The sequence below is a fragment of the Staurois parvus genome, unplaced genomic scaffold (assembly GCF_062004578.1).
Source record: "Staurois parvus isolate SC_StPar_1 unplaced genomic scaffold, SC_StPar_1.0 ptg000232l, whole genome shotgun sequence".
NCBI classification, from domain to species: Eukaryota; Metazoa; Chordata; class Amphibia; order Anura; family Ranidae; genus Staurois; species Staurois parvus.
The window spans coordinates 8,582,209-8,608,263 of record NW_028318028.1 but is presented as its reverse complement, the minus strand read 5'-3'; the positions used below and the strand labels follow the sequence as shown (position 1 = coordinate 8,608,263).

Genomic DNA, 26,055 nt, shown 5'->3' with positions numbered 1-26,055 from the left:
ACATTATGGGGTTGTTATCTATCCTTACTTTAGTTTTATTTAGTGCAAAAAAGGATCCCTGACTCCTTTAAAGGGGCAGACACCTGAATTTTTTGAGAATTCACTTTGGAATAGCAAGACCTGGGTACCACTGGAAGTGTCCTCGAGTGCTCATGACCTATTTGATGTGGGGCACATTTAGAAGGTGGTTGCATGGTTGCACAGAGGTGAATCACATGTGCAACATATATACTGTAGATTGTGACACATTTATAAGGAAATAATATTTGTTCTCATTGGCATGTATGCATATGACATTTGGTATGGGACAATGCATATTTGTTTATGAGAGATGCTACTAGATGGTCCATAAAGCTTGATACACTATATGCTTGTAGCACTACCACCTTAGGAGTCACTGAGTTTTGGGTCCCCCTACAGCTTTGCAGAGCCAGGCAACACACATTTTATTCTACACCTTGCACTCAGAGTCAGTAAACAGTCCTTGATTTTGGTTTTGTGATTTTATTAAGGGGTTTAGAACTTGGATGGGTTTGAGGGGCATATGGGACATACAAGGAAACTGTGAACTTTGAAGACAAATCCTTAGCAACTATGTTCAAATCTGTGGATGAAATGGTCTCTCTTTAAAGAGCTCTCCAGCCCTTCTGGTGTACCTTCTCAGACCCCAGATGAATCTTCATCTTCACCAAGCTGCCTGAGGGTATCCCTAGGCAAGGGCACCCAGAAGCTGCCACTTAGAACAGTCCCAGATGAGAAGCTAGTTGGGGTTTCCACCAGACTGACCTCTCCCCTTATCTGGCCCAGGAGGTGTAGGATTACCCACTCTGTCCCTTCTGCAAGCTAGGTGGGACGTTGAGGCAGAGAGATCCTCCTTTCCTTCACCTGCCTGTAGGTAGACCTCTTCCCTGGGCCCCCTCCCTGGCTCCACACTCCAGCCTTCACTCCATTTTCCACCCAGCACTTACTACCCCTGCTGCTCAGGCTCAGCGATATTTAAGGGCTGTCCTAGCCCCATGCCAAGCCTCCTGATTGGGGATTGGCTAAGGTCCATTAAGTATACAGATCAGCCCCTCCTCACCCCACCCACTGACTTCAAAAAAATCCTTCCACTTCTAGAGCAGGGGGGAGGTATCAGGGAACTCACCTGCGGAGCACTCAGCCCAGATCTAAAATAACCTGGCTGACTCATCTCAGGCTGCTACCCAGCCTCTATCTAAAAAAAATAACTAGCTCCCACTAGCTAAACCTGAAGGGCGCTATATGTAGTTGCACTTAGTATTTAGGATTTCTGTATGAAGACACAATAATGTGCTGAACACATGTATGTATGGTGTTTGAAGCAGGTTGTTCATATCTTGATTTGTTTCACTTTAAAGAGATAGTAAACCTAACAAAAAGAAAAATATTTTCCCCTGCAAGGTAATGTCATAATGTGCTAGTATGCATCACATACTAGAACATTAAGTAAGACTTACCTGAGAAAGAAGCCCACCAGCGGTGCACTGTCACCACTGCAGAGGCTTCCATCTTTATCCGGTCTTCCTTCAGGGTTCCTGGGCTGCGGCCACTTGAATGGCCGAAGCCGTGGTGACATCACTCCAGCGCATGCATACGGGAGCTACAGCCACTGCATACAGCTCTGAAGGAATGGCACAGGTATGCTCTTCCTTCAGAGAGCATGCTCCGGTGATGTCACCGGCTGCCAATCACTAGAACATCTCCTAAAGGGTGTACAATTAGGAGATATTAATTTACCTACAGGTAAGCGTTATTATAAGCTTATCTGTAGGTAAAAGTTAAAAAATTTAGTTTACTACCACTTTAAGTTAGTATCTAGCAGCGTGGCACTGAGCAGGCTGAGCAGCGGGGATGAGTATCATGTTTGTCACTACCATGGGTTGGAGGCGAAACCTACAGGTTCAATATTTGTGGTCCCAGGCATACTAATGGTAATTAAGGGAACTTTTGGATCAACCAGTCCCCTCACTATCAAAGGGGCATAGGGCAGCCATAGTGTCAGTGAAATGGAAGCTGTTGTAGTGAAAGCATAGGGAAAGCTGACAAACTGCATGTGGAGAGACTAGTCTCAGTTAGGAAACTGTACTTTATCTCTAACTGCTAGATATTTGGGAAGACAACCCCTTTGCTGCCCTTTTTTCCTGTTACTGGGGACTTTTTTTTGTCTTTTTCATTTTGTGGTTGATTTGAAGTCAGCAGTCACTTTATTTTGTGTTTATCTTATGGTTTGTGGGGTGCTTAAAGTGGAGCATCAACTGGTGAAGGTCCTCTGATGATGTCAGTTATGACGAAACACGTTGGAAGGAGCAAGGGGGTGACATTAATACACCCACTTGCAGAATGCAGTGGTGCTACGAGCAGTTGTTTCTCTGTCATTTGTGAGTATCTGCTGCGATTTTAAATAAACTTTTCCTAATGGTATTACACTGTCTGCTGCCTCTGTTTTGCCTCCTTATTTACACAGTGTTTTTTATGAATATGGGTATCCCCAAGTACATCTTGAAAGCAGATAACAGGTTATGCTAAACACATATCCTGGATGCCATATAATAAGAGTGCTGTTGACCTCCTATGATATAGAGGTCTTGCTGTCTGGTAAGCAGCTGGTACACTTGGTGGTGTGGGGAAGAGCGGCTGGCTTTCTAATACTAAAGCACACCTTTTAGCTCAGCATGTTTATATTGGACTGCTATACATATGCATTTCTTTATGGATTTGGTTTACTTAATTTATTTTCATTTTTGTATACTTTACATGCACTTTTGATATACTGCATATGCTGCACTTATTTATTTACATTTAATTTTTTGTTGATTAATTGTGAATTTTATTTATTCTTAAAGGGGTAGAACACCAATTTATATAAAGTGTGTTTGAGTCCAGTCCAGTGTTGGGATGGTCAAGTGCTACTTACTTGATTTGTAAATTTTGCACCTTAGCTCAAAAGCTTTTCTTTGGTTTTTAATTTTAACAAATGTTTTTTGTATTAGTACATGTTCCCCTTGGCAGTGTGCAGCTTTCCATGTTTTTTTTTTTTTTAAATAAATTTAATACCAAGATTTCACCCCTTATAGACTTATGTTCATATACTGTATTAATTTCAAAGTTTTGATTTGCCAAATGTCAAAAAAATTTGCTGAACCCTTTGCAAATCAAACTCTGACAGAGTTCCCATCACTAATAAGCAGGTCACTCTAAGTTTTCTTTTACCTGCTCATATATCTCAGCTCTCTCCAGAATATTTTGGATCTGAGACTTGTTTTCAGTCTTCCAGTCTATCCAACAGAATTAATATGACATATAAAGTACAGTATGTTGACAATCTTTAAGGAGGCACCCAGGATTGGATGGGAGCCTATGTGCTCCAAGCAGTGGCATATCTACAGATCATGGGTCCCCCTGTTGAAGACTTGTCATTTTTTGTAACATAAAGTATGTATGCATCAAGGAGAGCTAGCAAGAACGCTGTCAGCATAGTCAGAATATTTCTAGAAACCAGTGCTGTGGACAGATGTTGCCAGGGAATAGGGGGAATTGGTCCATGGTATGAAAGCATAAGTTACCTTTGGAAACATTTTACATGTTCCACCCATGTTTGGGTGGAACATGTGTCTACTAGATTATAAGCTCCAACGAGCGGGGCCCTCCTAACCCTCTTGTATTGTACTGTTTTGTTGGTATATTGTCTTCCGTTATATTGTAAAGCGCTGAGCAAACTGTTGGTGCTATATAAATCCTGTATAATAATAATAATAATGTACACCTTCCCACTGCTGCCTGATTTCCCCTCACCATGACAGCAGTACAGGGAGAAGTTCCCCGTATTAGCCATCACTTTTTGAGTTATACTGATGAACTACAAGTCCAGACAGCCTTTGTGGTTGTTAGCTTGTAGTTCCCAATGAACTACCAAGGCACTGAGGAGTGCTGTGGTAGTTCATTGAGTCTTCCTTTTCAGACTGTATCTGTGTGCCTGTATGGGATGTACAGGCACACAGATACACTGGCAGTCCTGCTGGCGCAATGCTTTCCAGGCTCAAAGAAAAAAAAAAATGAAAAGTAAATGCACATTTTTTTACCTGCAACAAATGTGCATCTATTTCTTTTTTGTTTAAAGTGAGCTTATTCTTTAACTTTGAACCTTCATTTTCCAGCTAACTCTGTCCTTAGTAGCTGTCCAGTCTCTTTCAGCATCTGAGATCTCAGGGCTTTAATGTAAAATCTAAGCTCTCTCACCACTTCCACCTCCACTGTGTTTCAGCCAGGAGAGGAGTGGACTGGGGGCAGCAGGGCATTTACCCCCCGGACCAGTACTAATAAAATATATTGGGATGGAGCCCAATAATAGAGACACTCTACTATTAAGACATTGATTTGTTTGAGACCTGCAGTCAGTGACACACACTTGGCAATATATAGCTACTTGCTCCATGTTAGGACTCAGTATCTCTATAATGTCTGACAGAGGGGAATTTTCCAGCACTGACTCTGAGATGTTATATTTTGAAATTCACAGAGCTGCAAAGCAAGCTGATGTTTGAAATTGGAAAAGGTGTGTTACAATAAACCATGTTCTTTAGTAACATCCACCTTTCATCATGCCCACCAATTAGTGTAGCACCATGACACGCTATATGTGATCCACTTTCTTTAGCCCACAGAAATATAGTGATAGGGTCACTTGCTTATATTCACAACTAGGGTAAAGGTTACAATTCCCCCCCCCCCCGAATTCCAATACTGTGCTTTCAGCACCTCAGTTATTGTGTTGCCTCGTTTTTCTTTATGGCTAAACATAATCTTGTAAAATGGGAGGCAAACTCAGTAGAAACTGGCAAATTTACTCAATGTCTTCATTCTTGTATGACACTGAGCTGTGTACAGTATATCACATACAACTACTTTTTTCATGGTCACGTTTGTTATACTTGGAGATTAGTGACACCAGGGGCGGACTGACCATTTGGAAACTCGGGCACTGCCTGAGTGCCCGGGGTCAGTAGGGGGCCCCATGAGATGCCCCTGGTACCTTTTTCATAAGCTTTTTTGAGTTTGGGCAAGGATACAGGGGCCCCATGATCCCCTATTGCCCGGGGGCCCCATGAGTTGTCAGTCCGCCCCTGAGTGACACCCAGCAAAAATGTCATTCAAGAAGCAATGACTTCACAGCTGGTGACAAATAACTGATTCAGATGTCGTATTTGTAGTCAAATAATGGTTGTAATCTTCTGCTTCATGTAAATACATGAGAACAATAAGATTGCAAACCGGGAAAAGAGTATTTAACATTCCTGGAAACAGGGTCAGGTGGTAAAGTGAGTCTCATTTCTAAGATTGAAAAAGAAACCGTCTGTGTTGCAACCAATTACCTCTTAGTAAGAAGTAGGTACCAATTGAACTTTGGTGTCATGCTTGATCAATAGGAAGACAGCCTTAGGTTATAGCTCGTTACTCACAGTTATTGTATTTTGCAGCTCCTTATTAAGTAACCTTCCACTGGGAGAACCATTGTTGCAAATAACAGCAAAATACTTGTCTCATGTATCAGTGAGTCAGTATTAAAAATTGTCTTTATTGGACCATTATCTATTTTGCATATTCAAATTCCACCTGGCATTCAAAGAGATGAGGAATTAGTGTTAATTCTTAGGATTTATGTATTAAGATACTGTGGTTTTATAAACTACCCAAGCATGCAAATTATTACTTGTTGTCAGGGCTTTTTTTTAAGTTGGAACTTGGTGGAACTCAGTTCCGCCACCTCTGACACAGGCTCCCTGCTCACCACTATCACTTGTAAACAAAGAAGTATGGCTTCTGTGTCTACAAGTGATAGCTTGTCTCCCAATGGTTCCCACAGATCTGATCTCCTAAGCGGCTCCCGCTGAGTGCATGATGGGAACAAGGGAGATAAAGGTACCTGGGGTTCAGTGTGGATGCCAACACCCCCACTGGATGATCTCCCTGCAATTGAGAGCCAGAGCCACATACAGTGTGGGGGGTACTAGAGCCAACTGGGTGCTTTGATTTAATACAGCAATAAAGTAAGACGTGGAAGATGGTGGAGCTTTTAAGGAGTTGGAGGAGAAGATGGGGCAGTTGAGAGTGGGTGAGAAGTGTTTGGGGGATGCAGAGGTAAGTAGATGTGGAAGAAAGCTATAATCTGCACTGTGTACCACACCCCTGAACTTTGCACTATGTATGCAGAGCACCCCTGAACTCTGTAATATGTACGCAGTACACCCCCAAACTATGAACGCTGGTGTAACCTCTACCAAAATTCTGCACTCTGTATGTAATGAATTCCTGGTATTTGATGTGGATTGGTGGGTGTGTGTGTGGTGGTGGTGGTGTGTGTGTGTGTGTGTGTGTGTGTGTGTGTGTGTGTGTGTGTGTGCGCGCGCGCGTGCGTGCGTGTGGTGGGGGGGGGGGTGTGGTGGGGGGGGGTTGCAGTCATGGTTGAATTCCTTCACTTATTTTCTGAGAAAAAAAAGCCCTGCTTGTTGTACAGCATGTTAGACTTGTTGAGACTATGTTGTAACTGGCACTGGTTGTTGACTGTGCTGTTGTTGGGTTTACTGTGATCAGCTTTCTTTAAAAGCCCATCTTTGTAATATGATGGAGAATGCTCTGGAAGTAGGACCTTCAATTTATCTACAGACATGAGATAATCTTCATTCAGGCCTCATGAACATGGACATATGAATTTATACTTCAAATATGCTGCCAGAAGTTGACAGAAAAAATGTTTCTAGTCTTGTGTATTGAACATTTAAACACGTATTGATGTGCGTATTTATGCTCGTTTACATGCAGATGGCATTTAGAAGTGCATGAGCTTAAAATCATTCTATTCTCCACTGCTCTCTCCACCCCCCCACCTCCACCCAGCACCTCACTCAGTGCCCACGAGATTGCCAATCACTTCCAAAACAAGATTGACGCAATCCGTAAGGACATTGTCAACTCACAATCCACCTCTCCACCCAGCCTCCCGCCCTCCTCCGACCCCACAACCCTCCCCTCTCCTGACCTCATAGCCGCACTACCCCCCACTATACCCAATGCCCCACACACCATCAACTCCCCAACACTCTGCTCCTTCAGCCCAACTACCTCTGAGGAGGTCTCTAAGGTCTTCACTGAAGCCCGCCTCACCACCTGCCCCCTGGACCCTATCCCCTCACAGCTCCTCCAGTCACCCCCCCCCTCCATCATTCGCTCCCTCACCCACATCTTCAATCTCTCCCTCTCCACCGGCACCTTCCCCTCCCCTCTAAAGCACACACGCATCACCCCCATACTCAAAAAACCCTCCCTTGACCCCACTAACCTTAACAACCTTAGACCCATCTCCCTCCTGCCTTTCACTTCCAAGCTCCTTGAGCGCCTGGCCTACAATCGCCTAAGCGCCCACCTCACTGATAACAACCTCCTTGACCCCCTACAGTCTGACTTCCGTCCCCTGCACTCCACCGAAACCGCCCAACTTAAAATCACCAACGACCTCCTAACCGGCAAAGCCAATGGCCACTATTCTATCCTCCTGCTCCTCGACCTCTCCGCGGCTTTCGACACTGTTGACCACCCTCTCCTCCTTGCCAAACTGCACTCCCTTGGCATCAGGGACGCTGCTCTCTCCTGGTTCTCCTCCTACCTTTCCCAACGCTCCTTCAGCGTTACCTACAACACTGCCACCTCCCCCTCCCTCCCCCCTCTCTGTCGGGGTCCCCCAAGGCTCTGTCCTCGGGCCCCTCCTCTTCTCCATCTATACCTCCTCCCTTGGCAAACTTATTCACTCCCATGGCTTCAATTACCACCTCTATGCCGACGACACCCAAATTTACCTCTCCACCCCCCACCTCACCCCCTCACTCTCTGCTCACATCGCCCACCTCCTAAACGACATATCAGACTGGATGTCGCTCCATTTCCTCAAACTTAACCTATCCAAAACCGAGCTCCTGGTCTTCCCCCCACCCCCCCCCATCCTCTCCATCACTACTAACAACGCCACCATCTCTCCTACCCCGCACGCCAAAATCCTGGGTGTCACCCTGGACTCCCACCTCTCCTTCCTACCCCACATCCAACTGCTATCTAGATCTTGCAGGCTCCACCTCCGCAACATCTCCAAGATACGCACATTCCTCACCCCAGACACCAACAAACACTCCCTCATCATCTCACGCCTGGACTATTGCAATTCCCTTCTCACTGGCCTACCCAGTCGATCCTAAACTCCGCGGCTAGACTCAGCCACCTCACCAACCGCTCCACATCTGCCTCCCCCCTCTGCCAATCCCTTCATTGGCTCCCGATTGCCCAACGCATCAAATTCAAACTGCTAACTCTGACCTACAAAGCCATTCACAACGCCGCCCCAAACTACATAACTGACCTGATACCCAAATACTACCCTACCCGTGCCCTCTGCTCCTCACAAGACCTCCTACTCTCTAGCTCCCTGGTCCCCTCCTCCCACACCCAATTGCAGGACTTCTCTAGGACTTCCCCCATCCTCTGGAACTCCCTCCCTCAATCCATTAGACTGTCACCTACCCTCCTCACCTTCAGGCGCAGCCTGAAAACCCTCCTCTTCAGAGAAGCCTACCCCAACCTCACCTAACACCTGACCTCACCTAACAACTAACCTCCTCCACTCCTCCCACCACTCCATCCCCCACAGCCATTTCCTCCTGTACCACCTTCCCCTCCCTCCTAGATTGTAAGCTCGAAAGAGCTCGAACCCCTCGTGTAGTATATTGTTACTGTCTTGTCTCATGTTCTGTCCCCCTTGCTACTGTACAGCGTTGAGCATACCCTTTGGCGCTATATAAATACTGTATAATAATAATAATAATATTGGGGAGAAAATTAATTTATTCTAGCCACTAGAATAAATGTACACGCATAAATATGTGTTTATGCACATTTATGCAGGTTTAGACGCTTTTTGCATGTACATGCATAAATTATACTGATATGCTCCTCTCCAAATGTAGATGTGGGGCATTTTTTATGCACCTGAACGCTGCGCACAGAAATGCACATACACACCTGCACATGTATGGCCATATTAAATAAAAAGCAACTGTGTTCATGGGCATGAAAAAAATGCCAGAGGCCTCAACAGTGGCATGTATATATGCCCCTGTTCATGAGGCCTAATGGTTGATTGAAGAACATTCTGTCTGTCTGCAAATCACCCCCAATGCTCCTTCACAGGCAGGATGTAGATTGCCAAAGATGGAATTTTCCTGCAGATCACTATTGTTTGCACTCAAAATTGCTGAGGCTGGGGGGTATCAGTAGAGTACTTATCCTGCTGATTCCATGAGAATAAGCAGACATGTTAGCAGGATGCTTACATATATGTTTTTAGAGGGCCTAAAGGGACAATAACAATCTAATCACTGGGTTGCAACATAGCAGGCAGGGAATAAATGATCGTAGGCACTTCAAATCATGTGAACCCAAACAAATTACAACTTGGAGCTCACACAAAGCTGTGGATTCTCTCCCTGCTCCCATGTGACTGAGTTGGGTACCTAAGTGGCCAATCACATAGTACCAGCCCTATCACATGGGAGGAAGATGAGTGATTCACATGCTCTGCATACTCAGAGGTTCCGGATAGTTATCATTGGCTCTGGAGGCTGAATGAGTATCTCGGGAAGTGATGGCAGCAGATAAGTAAACCTTTTGCTTTACCTTGCATGGTTAAAGCAAAGGTTCACTTTAAGCCAGTGGTCCAGATAGTGCAGCCATTTCACAGCTACCGTGTGTTAAAGCATTTTTAAAGATGAACTCCAGAAACTATATTTCTTGCATACTTAAGTTGGGCTATCGTGGTCAAATGTAAGTATCTATATCTGATATCTAGAGGGCCCCTGGGGATGCTGTAATTCACTGTAGTAGTTTTTGCTACATACAGTGAGAGCCATGATCTTACAGGTTCTGTGTTAGTGGTTTCCCCTCTGGACACCGGGAGTTGCTTGATCAGCACCTCTACCATTCATTAAACACCTTGGAGATGTTTCAATGAATGCAAAGCATTCTCTAATTGGATGAGGTGAAGAGAAGGGCGGAGATGTCACAATCTCCACCTCATCCAATCAGTTAGCTGGCAAGTTGTAGCAACATGATTTCTAACAGACAACTTACCTCTTGCAATGGAGGCACTCTTTCTCTGGACTGGATAAGTGAGAGGTCACTCTATTGCAGCAAGTGAGATTTTTTTTTTTGTATTCTTGGTCAGCAAGGGGGTACTTCCACAGGAAAAATAGCATCATAATTGCCACTCTGACATGGCCCTCAAAGCCAATTGTTTTTCTTTAAAAGACTTCCATATCTATTGTTGATGCATTAAGAAAACTGTACCCCCTCACCCTTGAAAACTCAAAGTTGTGCTCATGGTAATGTTAAGTTTAATTATATTATAAAAATATAACAGTGAGGTTATGCTTCCATAATAACATATAGCATTCAATGCAATACATCTTTATTCATTTTCACATAGCCACTTTGTGGCCATGTACTTTTACAAATAGTAATAAATATATTATACAGCAATATATCATACAAGCCACCCCTTGACTGGATATGGTTTTGCCTGCAATACCAGTGTAGACCATCAGAGGCATATTTTCAAGTAGGCAATATTTAATGTATATAAAATATATATAAAATGATAACACACAGTGATCACCAGGATCATCCTTCACACTGATTTCCCTTTTGATTGCATCCCACCCCCTGGCCAAACCTTTGGCTCAATAAATCTTATACAAGGCTTGGCAAATGCTGGTACACTAGATCTGATTATCTTGAAGGTATATTATGCTTGGAATAGTACACTGCACTGATTTGTAGGCGGCAATATTGTAAAGTGGTGTCTAAGGAAGTATTTAGTACATCCTGTTGTGCTCAGTGGATAGAGATGACACCACCATTCCAAGAACATGTAGCACCGTATTTACAGGAATAAACCTCTTGCATACCCAGTGAGTAGACATCACTGAATTTCAGTCATAGGAATACACCCATTACAGCAAGCCAACATATTGTATGATAGTTCAATCTTGTCCAATAGTCCATGAACACTGCTTTTGTTGCATGTAAACATATTGAAAAATAATCAAGGTAATTGGGATTTTCCTTATACTCTCACATTGGAAACATCATAACTGGTAGTAGCGAATCTTCTTATGCAGTAGACAATCTGATTAAAGAAGGAGATTCAAATTAGCAAAATGTTGCACATTTCAATTTTCCTCAGATATCTAACCATTTATAGCAGTAATTGTAGTACTAGTAAATATAATTAAAATAATATACATAATGAAATTAGAATACAATTATATTGGACTGAGTGCTTTCAGTGGGCATTTTTTTATTCACATACTATAAAACTTTGCTACTCTTTTGTTAACATAAAAATACTAAATAGTGTTTCTTGCAAACAAAACTATGAATATGCACCTCTCCCACTGCTTGTGCCTGTAAATATACGATAGATAGAGAGATAGATAGATAGATAGATAGATAGATAGAATCTAATCTATCTATCTACAGTATCTGCCTGTCTGTCTCCCACTTCGTTAAAATAAAGAGGGCTTAATTAGACTATTAAAATCACTTACCAAAAATCCAACAGCCAGTATTGCTGCTAAGGTAAGAATAACGGCAATACATATGAGAATGATGCCCCAGAAAGGAATGACGGTAGTTGAAAGTCCTGTAATCAAATAGAAATAGTGAAATTGCATGCTTTGGGAAAGTCAGCCCTCTCAAAACACTCTTATTCTTCAGAGACTGTGGCAGCAGGATCTCTGTACCTGAGTAATAGGATTTTGCAGTTATTTTACATTATCTCCTAGATTGTAAGCTCCAAGGAGCAGGGCCCTCCTTTCCCTCTTGTATTGAACTGTATTGTTGCTGAATTGTCTCCCGTTCTATTGTGAAGCGCTGAGCAAACTGTTGGCGCTATATAAATCCTGTTTAATAATAATAATTAACGATAATGCAGCAAAGAGAGCTCAATTCTGTTAGTGCAGAAACAGAGCTGGGAACTCCACTGAAGAGATCCCACTGCTGGAACCCTTGTAAATATAAAACAGCACTACAAACAGCATTCCCTCCTAAGTGAAATATCAGTTTAAGAAATGACTATTATATAATTAGTTTTCAATATAATTTTTAATTTTCTATTGTTGGTATTTATAGTGGTCATACCTGTACCTGTATTTATAGTGACCATACCTGCAGCAGTAGTTGTGGGTTTGCTTGTAGAAGTTGTGCTTGAATTGGTTGCCACCGATATTCTTGTTATAGGACTGCTAGTAGACGTTGTGCTTGAACTGATTGAGACTGATGTTCTTGTTGTAGGACTGTTTGTAGGAGTAGTGCTTGAACTGATTGAGACAGATGTTCTTGTTGTAGGACTGCTTGTAGGAGTAGTGCTTGAATTGGTTGCCACCGATATTCTTGTTATAGGACTGCTAGTAGAAGTTGTGCTTGAACTGATTGAGACCGATGTTCTTGTTGTAGGACTGTTTGTAGGAGTAGTGCTTGAACTGATTGAGACCAATGTTCTTGTTGTAGGACTGCTTGTAGAAGTTGTGCTTGAATTGGTTGGCCCTGATGTTCTTGTTGTAGGACTGCTTGTAGGAGTAGTGCTTGAACTTATAGGCACTGATGTTCTTGTTGTAGGGCTGCTTGTAGAAGTTGTGCTTGAATTGGTTGGCCCTGATGTTCTTGTTGTAGGACTGCTTGTAGGAGTAGTGCTTGAACTTATAGGCACTGATGTTCTTGTTGTAGGGCTGCTTGTAGAAGTAGTACTTGAACCGGTTGCCACCGATATACTTGTAGGACTGCTTGTAAAAATTGTGCTTGAACTGATTGGAACTGAGGTTCTTGTAGGACTGCTCAAAGAAGAAGAACTTGAACTGATTGGCAATGCGGTTCTTGTTGTAGAAATGCTTGTAGAAGTAGTGCTTGAACTGGTTGTCGCTGATGTACTTGTTGTAAGACTGCTTGTAGAAGAGTTTGAACTGCTTGCCACTGAAGTTCTTGTTGTAAGACTGCTTGTAGAAGAGTTTGAACCGCTTGCCACTGAAGTTCTTGTTGCAGGACTGCTTGTAAAAGTACTGCTTGAACTTGAGATACTTGTAATGGTATTACTGGCTGATGTGGATGTATTTGGAATTGTTGTTTTGGATGTGGAGATAGTTAACATAGTTGAAGAAGTTGTAGAACTACTGCTATTTGAAAATGTTGTAGAAGTACTAGTGGAAGGTGTTTTGTTACTGGTTATTGTAGTAGATGTTGTTACAATCTTGCTGGAAGTTGGGTTAATACCTGTTGAATTGGTAGAAGAAGGAGGGTTAGTAGTGTACGTTTTCTGGCTATTGGCTGTAATAGCTGAAGTTGTGGCTGTATTAGCAGATGTGAGTTTACTATTAGTTAAAGAAGAGACAATGTTAACAGTGGAAATATTCAGGTTAGTGGTTGCATTAGTCAAAAAGGCTACTGTGTTAGAGGACGTTATTTTACCTGTACTAAGGGTAGTTGAAGGGGATGCACTGTTACTTGTACTTGTCTGCCTTGTGGACACTGTAACTGAAATTGTCACTGTGCTGGAGGATGTTGGATTGTTTGTGGTCAGAGTAGTAGGTGAAGACGATATAATAGTGGAAGGTTTTGGGCTACTGGTACTGCTGGCTGGGGATGCCATAGTGTTGGTGGAATTAGAGGAGATTAACTTATTAATTATAGTTGTGGAAGGTGGTACAGTAATACTGGAAGATTGCTTCTGACTATTGGTTGCAGTAGATAAGGATGACATTGTGTTCAGGGAAGTTAGCCCACTAGTGGTTAAAGTAGCTGAAGAAAAGACAGTGTTACTATTGGGACCTGTTGTTTTGTTTGTAACAATACTGGAAGATGGCACAGTGTTGACTGATGTAGGAGTGCTACTGGTCAATACAAACAATGAAGTTTGATTACTGTATGGTGAAATGAAAGACGTCACAGTAGTAATAGATGCTGTAGTGTTAGTAGAAGCTACTTGGCTACTTGTTGCTAATGTACTAGCAGATGTCCCAGTAGTAGTTGATGCTTGAGTTCCAGTAGAAGAGGTTAGTGGTGATGATGGCGATGATTGGCTGCTGCTTACACTATTAGAGTGTATAGTACTTAAAGATGACCCAGTGATGAGCGATGTTGAACTAGTAGGAGTACCAATGGAAGATTGATTTGTAATGCCTGAAGACAGTGAGCTGCTGCTTCCAGTATTTGAAGCTGATGTGTGCGAAGTTGTAGGTGTGCTACCTGCCAATATAGATGATGAAACTGCATTGTTATTAGTAGGTGTTTGACTGCTTGGTGCTAAAGTATTAGAAGTTGACCCAGTAAAAGCTGACCCTTGAGTTCCAGTAGAAGATATCAGTGGTGATGACTGACTGTTGCTTACAGAATTTGAAGCTGATATGTGCCCTGCTGTAGATGTGCTACCTGACAATGTAGTTGATAAAACTGAAATGTTAATAGTAGAAGGTGGTTGGCTGCTTATTGATAATGTACTAGATGATGTACCAGTAGCAGTTGACCCTTGAGTTACAGCAGAAGATATCAATGGTGATGACTGATTATTGCTTGCAGAATTCGAAATCAGTGGGTGACTTGTTGTAGGTGAGCTACCTGACAATGTGGTTGATGACACCGATATGCTAATAGTAGAAGGTGTTTGACTGCTTGTTGCTGAGGCACTAAAAGATGTCCCAGTGGTACCTGATGTTAGAGTACCAATGGAAGATTGATTTGTGATGCCTGAAGACAGTGAGCTGCTGCTTCCAGTATTTGAAGCTGATGTGTGCGAAGTTGTAGGTGTGCTACCTGCCAATATTGATGATGAAACTGCATTGTTATTAGTAGAAGGTGTTTGACTGCTTGGAGCTAAAGTATTAGACGTTGACCCAGTAAAAGCTGACCCTTGAGTTCCAGTAGAAGATATCAGTGGTGATGACTGACTGTTGCTTACAGAATTTGAAGCTGATATGTGCCCTGCTGTAGATGTGCTACCTGACAATGTAGTTGATAAAACTGAAATGTTAATAGTAGAAGGTGGTTGGCTGCTTAATGATAAAGTACTAGACGATGTACCAGTAGCAGTTGACCCTTGAGTTACAGCAGAAGATATCGATGGTGATGACTGGCTGTTGCTTGCAGAATTCGAAATCAATGGGTGACTTGTTGTCGGTGAGCTACCTGATAATGTGGCTGATGGCACTGATATATTAATAGTAGAAGGTGTTTGACTGCTTGTTGCTGAGGCACTAAAAGATGTCCCAGTGGTGACTGATGTTAGAGTACCAATGGAAGATTGATTTGTGATGCCTGAAGACAGTGAGCTGCTGCTTCCAGTACTTAAAGCTGATGTGTGCTCAGTCGTAGGTGTGCTACCTGTCAATATGGATGACGAAACTACATTGTTAATAGTAGAAGGTGTTTGGCTGCTTGTTGCTAATGTACTAGAAGATGTACCAGTATCAGTTGACCCTTGAGTTACAGTAGAAGATATCAGTGGTGATGATGGTGATGACTGGCTGTTGCTTGCAGAATTTGTAATTGATGAGTGACTCGTAGGTGTGCTACCTGATGATGCAGTTGATGACGCTGAATTGATAATTGTAGAAAGTGTTTGGCCACTTGCTGCAGAGGTACTAAGAGATGTCCCAATGGTGGTTGATGTAGGAGTACCAGATGAAGCTTGATTTGTGGTACCTGATGACAGCATGCTGCTGCTTCCAGTATTTAACACTGTAGTAAGTGTGATTCCTGGCAATGTGCTTGATGGACTTGCAGTTGTAACTGTAGAACCTGTTTGTCTGCTTGTTGCTAAAATAACAGAAGTTCCAGTAGAAGATGTCACTGTGGTGCCTGATGGGGATGATTGGATGACACTTATTGCATTTGAAGTTGGTGTGTTTCCAGCTGCAGATGTGCTATTTGTGCCTGTAGCTGATGAAACAACATTATTAGTTGAAGCAGTCTGACTACTGGAAAATGTTGCTGTCATTAAAGATGTGGGAATACTAGTGGAAGGTATAAATATGCTGCCTGATGTAAATGTACTACTGCTTCCAGTATTTGAAGCTGGTGTGGAATAACTGGTGCTGGTAACAGTATTTATTATATAAGGGGATTGATTATTAGTTACACTTATGGTTGATATGCCACTGGTTATATCTGATTGACTGCTTGGCACTATAGTAGCGGAAGTTGGCTGGCTACTGGTTCGAGTAGTTATAGTTGAGCTGCTGAATTTACCAAGACTAGAAAACGTTTCAGTGTTAGTTGATGGCGACTGTGTACTGGGGTTATTAAATGTTGTTATGCCACCTGTTACAATTGATTGACTGTTTGGTTCTGTGACAGAAGAAGTAACTGCATTACCTGTAGATGGTTGGTTACTGGCAGCTAAACTGCTAAACTCTGAAGATGTTCTTCCACTTGAAGAAGGTGATTGGCTACTCATCTCAGTATTCAGTGATGAAATGCTGCTGGTAAGAACTGACTGACTGTTTGGGCCTAGATTAGAAGATGTGAACACATTGGTTGTTGATGGATGAATAGTTGATGTGGCAGTGCCAGTGGAGCTGCTGAATACAGCTTGGCTACTTGTGTCAATTAGTGAAGATGTTATTGAACTGGCTGAAGGTGATTGGCTACTTGTCTCGCTGGTCATAGTAGATATGCTGCTGGTTTCGAAAGACTGGCTGCTTGGTTCTGAAATAGAAGATGTGGAAACATTGGTTGTGGTTGGCTGGTTACTTGTTATGGCAGTAAAAATGGTGTTACTGGATACAGTTGGACCCTTTGCGCCCAGACTTGAAAATGTTTCAGAGCTGATAGACAGTGGTAGACTGCTGGTTTCAGTATTCAGTGATGTTAAACTTCCAGTTACAGGTGGTTGACTGCTGCTTACTGAATTTGAAGAACTGAATGTTTCAGTTGAAGATGCCGTATGGGCAGTTTGAGTGTTAGTACTAATGGTAAATTCAGTTGAGCCACTTATTCCATTGCTGGAAGATGTTACTGGATTGGTCGAAAGTATTTGACTGCTTGACTCAAATGTTGCAGTTACTACTGTGTTAGTCACTGACTGACTACTTGCGCCAGTACTTAGGGATATCGCTGCACTCTGTGTGCTAGCCAAAGGTGCTGTGCTGGCTGTTAATGTTACTGGATTTGTCGAAACTGATAACACACCAGTTCCAGAGATAGGTGTTGATGTTAAGGGGTTACTTGTCCCAGTATCAAAAGGTGTTGCTGTGCTAGTTGATGACAAAAGTGTACCTGCGCTGCTACCAATAGAAGATGTTGAACTACTGGTAGAAACTGTAGAAGCACCGGTTGCAGTACTAGAAGAAGTGCTAGCTGATGGCTGCTGTTGAGTGCTGGCTTTAGTGGTAGCTGTAGTCACTGTGGTACTGGCAGTTGTAAGAGTTGTTGAAGGAGAAGCTGTTGTAGTAGGACTAATCACGCTGCTTATCTGGTTTACTAACTTTAATATGGCATTAGCCAGGGATGTAATGATACTCTGAATGGTCTGAAGTATTGAGTTAGTTGACTGTGCTTCAACAGGAGATGCTGTGAAAAATAAACAAAAATGGTTATTAATGATATTGGAACCATAAATGTTTAAATGTTTGTCTTCTGAACATCATCAGCAACATATCTTTATATAATCTTTAATGCACTATACAGTATACTGCACTTTTTCTTGGCACTAGTCACAGGGCTCTCTGCTGCCTTCCAAATCCTGTTAGATCTCTGCAGCATGTTTTACATAAGTAGCAGTATAGACCTTCCTTTCAAAATCATGAACAAACAGATTTTTAAAATGTCACCATTTCGAAGTGTAATACCTTTTATTAATTTTAGTAAACATGCATTGGTGGGTCCTTGTATTTGAATTAGTTTTTTATATGATCTCATTAAAAACACAAGTCAAACTGTTATATATAAAGTCAGTACAGCTAATATATGTTCTATAGCTCAAAAAAGCTGACAGTAACATTTTACCTATAAAGATAAATTAGACCTAATATAGCCCATTAGAAAAGTATTCTACTCAATTTATAACTGTTTGATTCATCAGTGAGAAAGCAAAATTGAATATTACCAGCCTGACATATGACCTAAGACAGAGGTTGGAAAATATGATCGTCAATAAAACTAGGCATGCATACAAAGTTGTATTGGAATGAACAATAGCAAACAATTGGGAAAATCTATTCTAGCCAATCAATTCTTGCCCTGATTTAAAAGCACCTGCCTTTGGAGAATGAACTGTGCCTGAAGACATGCAATCATGTCCCAATCAGACCAAGATTATGTAGATTGTGTGATCATGTGACAGTCATCTTGGGGTTTATTTACTAAAGCTGGAGAGTCCAAAATCAGACTCCCTTCTGAATAGAAACCAATCAGCTTCTAACCTCAGCTTGTTCAATGAAGCTTTGGCAATGAAACCTGGAAGCTGATTGGTTTCTATGCAGAAGTGAGTCTGATTTTGGACTCTCCAGCTTTAGTAAATAAACCCCCTTGTGTCTATATCTAAATGAGTTGGATAATGCACTTGATCATTTGTATCTATTGGACTATTCCATGTGTACTTTGAAATCTCCAGTAAGTATAACTGAGATAGCTCTCAAGTTAAAGTTACCATGAGAATGGTGGAGCCTCACAAGAAACATTAGGAGAAGTTTTAGTTTTAAAAAGCCAAAATTCAATACATTTCATGGATCAGAAGCCATCCCCCTTGATCAGGGCTAAATAAAGATCGGCCTGATAAGGAGGGTACATACATCGATTAATCTTGTCCCTATAGGACACTTAAGGGTGTTCATAGATGGCCCAATTATTACAAGCAGTGTTTTCAATTTGAACATTGTATAGGAAAACCAGGTCACCTGTGAACTCTAAAAGTACAACAGAAAGCTTCTCTGGTTTTCAGATGGCTTTTCTGTTACACCTAAAGATTTTAGGACCACATACGGGTGAAATCCTATCATTTCCTCTTCAATATATGTTGTACATGACATTACAAGCTTGTGAGCGTCCATTTGTCTAGCTTTTAGATTTAGGAGAATGTTTTCTTCTCTTTAATATACAATAAAATGTGTTTATTCTGTTACACCATTCTAGTAACTATATACATTTGGATACATCAAAACCAATGCGTGACTTACTATGTGTAAAACTCAATCACTGTGTGTAAATAATGTGGTTAACCAAGGTGTGGAAGTGCATACAATACATATCTAAATCATGTTAATGCTTCTTTAACATGAGTAATCGCATGACTAATATATCAGTAACTATGTTGGGCCTGTACAGTAGCTAAAGAGATAAGATAATGGATAATTGATAAAAGCCAGGGGATAGTGTCACCAGCTAAACAAAATAAAAGAAAAATGGTTTCACTGATATATCTAGGATGTAGGTTATGAACTATATATCTTTTGTTACTTGAAATTTCATTCTACTTTCCAATCTGCTATAGATGGAAATGGTGTAATGTTAATTCAATAAAGATTTAAAAAAACGTTTAATAGGTGTTATCTCAACCTAAATTGGTATACTAGTTTTGAGTCAATACTGGGTCAATACTGGCTGGCTACTCTGCAACAGAAGTCTCAACTGGGTCAGTTTGTGCTTACCATTACAAAAAACTATACCTTAGGTTACCCTAGAAATCTGTGCATTTGTGTTATATTGGACAAATATGCAAATAAAAGGGTCAATAGCTTCTGCCAGCTTTTTATTATTGTCTGTTTTCCCTTGAGATGATACCCTCAAAAAACTTTTGACTGAGATGGGCTTTGACCAATTGAGTTGCTGATGCTGTTGTTAAACAGCACATGGACAACAGTTGTTTGCCAATGCGCATTTTTAAAATGGCACATGGACAAAAGTGTTCTGTTGCATCCCAGCATCTTTAGGTGCTAAACCTGTTCGTTTTCAGTGACAGCCAGGTCAGTCCAGCCTCTTCCTGAGACTCCTATAGTGATATAATGCTAGCTAATTGTAGTAAGCAATAGATCACTACTAGACATGATCTGATGCTACATGAATGCCTGGGTATCTGCATCATGTCTCCACTGACCAAAACACGGTAACAATGCATCACAAACGCATCAAAAATGCATGTAGAAAAACACAAAACAAACTGCAAAAAGCACTGGAGAAAGCATCAAACGCAAAATGCATATATGTGAACCAAGTCTAAAGATCTCCTGGAATAAAATGCATATGTTCACTTTGAGCTTTACAATACCACTATACTACACTACATAAAAAGTCATATGATATCATGTTAATCAGCACACAATGATAATTATATTTTATTGTAAATATATAGGGGTGTGCAACTGACATAAATGTTGCATTGGGAAAATATTAACAGAACAAAAACATTTTTTGCTCAAGTTTTACGAAATATTCCCATAAAACCAAGGAATTAAAAATATATGTATGCAAACTTGCTACCAGATTAGGGTAGGTTCACACCAGATCCAGTCCAGTGCATTTTTTATTTGTATCAAAACCGCATGCACAGTGTTTTCCAGTGCAGTAAACAAAAGTAGAACTTGTTGCATTTATTCTAGATGAAACGCATCTAGAAGGCAGCAAAACGCATCATAAATGCACTACAACGCTCAGAAATACGTAAAAAATGCACTGGAATGCACATGTCCTAAACTGAAAAAGAGAGGAAAACATTCACCAGAAATGCATTTAGAACACAGAAATTGTGGTGTGAACAGGACCTATCTGCCCCCCTTCCCTCCAAATAAAAGATGTTTAATACACTGGGGTACACTGCAAACACTAAAAAGTATAATATGATTAACTGAAATATCTAAAAAAAAATGCCCTGGAACTCAAGTGGCTAAGTACATCCATTATGTGATCCTATGTGATAGAGTACTTAAAGTGGAGCTCCAGCCAAAAGAGGAAGTTCTGCTTTAAGCCTTTGTCCCCTACTCCCCATTAAGGATTGGCACCTTTGGGGAGTGGGGGGGAGGGGGTACCCAAATTTTACCGGTACCCCTCCTGCAATTGCCTAGGCGATTGGAAGTGAAAGTCATCCTCCCCCCTCCCTGTAGTCTTCTGGGACACGTGACAGGTCCCAGAAGAATACGGGGGCCACTCACAAAGTGCAGCGCTTCTCGCGCATGCGCAGTGGGCACCTGGCTGTGAAGCCACAAGCTGTCACAGCTGGGTGCCCACACTGAAGATGTCGGGACCAGGGAAAGAAGACAGCTGGTGAAGCCAGCTGTGGTGAGGACACCGCTGGACCGAGGGACAGGTAAGTGTCTGTATTTTAAAAGTCAGCATCTGCAGTTTTTGGAACTGCTGACTTTTATTTTTTTTTCCAGGTAGAACTCCGCTTTAAAGGAGAAAAACAGAAAGAAAAAAAATTATACTCACCTAGGTGGATGCAGCATTGATGGATGCTGCATCTGCCCCCCACCATCTTTGCACTGGGAACTGAACAATCAAACACTGCTGATTGCTTTTCAGAACTTGGACCGGGTCTGTGATGTCAACCAGCAGCAGGAGTCACAGTAACTGCACTCTTGTGATCCATAGAAGTACAGCCAAAAAAGCATAGGCTATACATCTCTTTTAACCTGAACAACCAAGTTATCATATTGTAGAAACGTTTTTTCTGTACTATAGAGAGGGTGTGGAAGAATTAGAACCACTACTAAGATTTAGTTGTGTCCCCTCTGGGAAGGTTCCACTCACTTCAAGTGTTGTCATTGGGACAGGAAATGAGGGGACATTTTCCCAATGGGGATACGGGCACCAATAAATAAGTTTAATGGAAGCTGTACCCAGCCCCTACTACATTCAAAGAAAAGATAGGGATATACAGGGGTTGATTTACTAAAACTGGAGAGCGCAAAATCTGGTGCAGCTGTGCGTGGTAGCCAATCAGCTTCCTTTTTCAGCTTACTCAGTTACCCTAGGTTCACACCTAAGCCTTTTCTGCAGTGTTTTGCAGAAACACAATACAGTCAATTTAACATGATTTCCTATGGGACATGTTCACATCTCTGCGTTTTCACCTGGTGTGTTTTTTTGGAAAGGGTCAGGGACTTTTTTGAAAAGTTGCATTTTTGGTTCTATAGACTTCAATGGAAACGCTGCAGAAAAATGCATTTTTAATGCATTTTTTGCCGTGTTTTTGATGCAATCTGCCTAGCAGCAAGAAAAAAAAATGAAAAATAAAAACCGCATAAAAAATGTGGCAAAAACACAAATGCAAAAATGCAAAATGCAATACAAAACGCAATGCAGAAACGGCTCAAACGCAACCTGCATAGATGTGAAGCTAGACTTAGGCTTTGGCAATAAATCCTGGAAGCTGATTGGTTTTTCTGCACAGCTACACAAGATTTTGCACTCTCCAGCTTTAGTAAATTAACCCCACAGATCTTTACACCCTGGTCACATCAAGCCCGACTTACAGTGAAGTCTCACGATTTCAAATTCAGGGGACATGCCGATTTCAGGTGCGATTTGCAAGACATATGACACAGTTGTCAATGCAAAGTGCACCAAAAGTAGTGCATGTACTACTTTAGAGGTCAGAACCGCACCAATATGACCACTCTAATTGTGGACAATAGGGTGTGACTTGGCATGTGATTTGCAAGTCGCATGGCATGCAAATTGCATGTGATTTGCATCCAGTGTGACCCGGGACTTAAGGTGCTGCTAATATGCTTAGGTGCTTCCTAACATCAACAATCTTATGTCTGCAGAGGTGATATTTGATACACATACAGTATGTAATTCTCTACACAGGTTTTTGTAAGTTGTGATATTTATGACTACAGTAAACATGTACTTTGTCAGGCAGGAAAAAACAACAGGTTCACTTTACTACCCCCACCCCAAAACAAACACCAGCCTAATGCATTATCCTCAGACAGGGGCGGACTGACCATTTGGAAACTCGGGCACTGCCCGAGGGCCTGGGGTCAGTAGGGGGCCCCATGAGATTCCCCTGGTACCTTTTTCATAGGCTTTTTTGAGTTTGGGCAAGGACAGAGGGGCCCCATGATCCCCTATTGCCCGGGGGGCCCCATGAGTTGTCAGTCCGCCCCTGTCCTCAGATATCATTTATTGATAAAATCTAGCAATAGGTAATATACTCACAAACCGAAATAAGTACAAGCTTGTCAGAATAAATCCAACTTCAGACCCTTGGTACATCAAACCACAGAGGAACAATGTAGGTCCAAAGGTCATTAAATCCCCCCTCTACAGCAGCACACACTCACCATTCCTTCACTCACCTCCTGCAGCCTTCAGCAGCCGGGAGGCAAAAAGCCCTCTAACAGCATCATGTCAAATAGGGAGAGTCTATAGCCTTTATAAGCTGCAACTCATATTTCACACAGGATAACATCTCCTGCTCCAATCAGTCAAACTTACCAGCAGGAGAGCAAAGGAAAGGTATCCGCGTGTTGCTGGACAGGGGGGATTAGAGTGAGCCTGTTGCTTGTCCTGCATGAGTAAAGCACAGGTTCACTTTTGAGCTAGCCATAGATGGATCAAAATTTTGATTCCTCGATGGCCATTCCTATGCATCAGAAGTTGATTGAATGATCAACATTTCACAAATGGGCTGGTTGGAAAATTTGTGTTTGATCATCGCTGCAACCAGTCGACTGCAGCACTGATCAGCATATTCTGATAACGGAGGTATCCTCTGCTGTCAGAATACAATAATACAGAATTGAGGATTCCTCTAGCCATCTTGCTTGTGCGGACAGAGGAATCCATTCAGTTTTTTTTCAATCAGTTCAGTATATAGTACAAATACTATGTAAGACATATTAGGACACTCGCCTGTCCAGGGATACAGCAAAGTCCTCACCCGAGCCGATTCTTCAATTTAGTTCGGGTGCAGGCGCCGACATCTTAGATATGTGAAACTGGCAGTAAAGCTTGGCCAGTTTCCTACTGCACATGTGCAAACCATGCGCTGTGAATGGCCCCGCAGTCTTCTTGGACCTGTGTGTGCCCAATAAGACTGTGGGTGGTGCACTTTACTACCTCATGATTGCCACAGAGATTTGACCCTGAAGTGGGAGCGGGTACCCGACGAAACTAGTTACCCCCCCCCAAAAAAAAATGTCAATTATGGCAGTGGATGGGGGAGTATGCAAACAAGTGGAACTTCCCCTTTTCAGTGAAGCTCTGCTTTAAAGTGAAACTTTAGTCAGAAAATGATGTCCTGTTAGATCACTTCATGCTGGTCCCTTCTACAGATATAGCTATGTAAAGCATTAAAAGAAGTGTCTATACGCTTTAAAATCCAGTTCCTCTCTATTTTTGACACTGTGCAGAAAATGTAGAGGTCAATCTTCTGACAGCCTAATGATTTACTGCTGCTCAGGGGCTCTGGGCTTCAACAAAATGGCAGCCACCAGCAAGAAGAAACAGGGACAATGCTGGAGGCAATTTACAGCACACAGTAGCATAATTATTAATGTGGTATTTATGTTCTTTTTTTATGAAGTTGTTATGGGTAAAGTTCTGATTTAAGAAGAACAATAACAAACATGCATAATGGAGAAAAGCATTTTGTTGAATTGAAGGATAAATGTTTAAATAGGATATTTTCAAGACAGTAGAGGTTAGAAGCTATATTGATATATCAGGGGACACTTTTTACAAACACAGAGTTGCCTTTTCATTCAATCACTCTATTAAAGAGAAATAGCAAGTGTCACTTTATCTTTTTTGGCTAAGAATCTTTTGGTTGCAATAGAGATGACTGCAAAATGTATGTAAATGTTATATATCTCTCTTCTGCCTAGTTGTAGAAATTTACATGTAAATGCTATTCATACACCTTAAAAAAAAAGCAAGTAGTGAATTTTATGTAGGGTGTGGTACATATAATTCCTTTAAACAATTTTTAACAGGGACAGCAGAATAAGCCGTGTGCTGGAAATTCAATCCAATTCAAATTCAATTATTCATCATCTCTTTATATCTGTTCAGGTAAAAACAAATTAAAAAAAAACCTATTACTGTAGTTATGTATTAAAAGTCATGAAATCAGTCGAATTCCATAAACCAACTTATACTATCTATTTACTGGCCCTTTAAAAAATAGTACAAAGATTAATGATATAAACCAAATACACCAGCCAATCAAAAAATCAGCTTTCAGCAGCATGTGTTTTAAAATGAATTCTTATTGGCTGCTTCATGTTACCGTTTTACACAGCTATTTACTGTTATTGGTTAAAAAAATACACTAGTAATTTATTATTTTTTGTTATAAGTGCTCTATTAAATATCAATCAATAAATAAATTGTTAATAAAAGCAAAGAATTTTCTTACCGCACGACAGCAGTAGAATTCCAAAGGTGAAAAAGGTGGCAGTTCCCGACAGATACATATTCAATAAATATTAAATTAAGATACTCAGTAGAAAATTGGCAAAGATAATATTGGCAATGTTTCAGAACCTGTTGATATAGGAATGTACTGGGTTCCCAGTTCTAGCAATGCTGTCAGTTTTTAAAAGCTCTGTCTGTCTGTGCTTTTAAATATATATATATATGTACATATAGATATAGATTTGGTGAGCAGGGAGTGCTCTAGGGTGTGTGACCTGTGACATCACACATACCAATCACAAGTAACAGACTTATTCCTAGAGCTAGATATCGAAGAGGGCGGTTAAGAGTGAAGCAACATCTAAATATAGAGGGAAATAAAGGAAGGTGTCAGCATCACAGATTAGTATTTGTACTAATAAAAATCTAAAGTGCTTATCTCTTAACCACTCTGCTCTGTTCTTCAAGGGATGTTTTACACAGTGTTGGTAACAGAGTCTCCTCAATCACCTGCATACATTGTTACGACAGGAAAATCACCAGATCAATTTGTGTGCTTACTGTATAATATTCTGCAGATTGTAAAAC

General features: G+C 41.4%; 1 protein-coding gene across 3 annotated transcripts; it reads right to left on the bottom strand.

Annotated features, from left to right (window-relative positions):
* Positions 1 to 10,434: 10,434 nt before the first annotated feature.
* On the bottom strand, positions 10,435 to 25,642 carry LOC149460348 (uncharacterized). 3 transcript variants are annotated; one of them, XM_089679862.1, is made up of 6 exons: positions 25,469 to 25,642; positions 16,480 to 17,676; positions 15,187 to 16,044; positions 12,286 to 13,383; positions 11,667 to 11,761; positions 10,435 to 11,245 (listed from the first exon to the last, which is right to left on the bottom strand). In XM_089679862.1, the coding sequence occupies exons 1-6, from the start codon at positions 25,524 to 25,526 to the stop codon at positions 11,183 to 11,185; spliced, it is 3,369 nt and encodes a 1,122-aa protein (XP_089535988.1). In that variant the 5' UTR covers positions 25,527 to 25,642; the 3' UTR covers positions 10,435 to 11,182. The 3 variants fall into 3 exon arrangements, with proteins under 3 accessions (XP_089535988.1, XP_089535987.1, XP_089535989.1); XM_089679861.1 differs by having other exon boundaries at positions 15,187 to 17,676; XM_089679863.1 differs by lacking the exon at positions 15,187 to 16,044.
* Between the last annotated feature and the right edge of the window lie 413 nt (positions 25,643 to 26,055).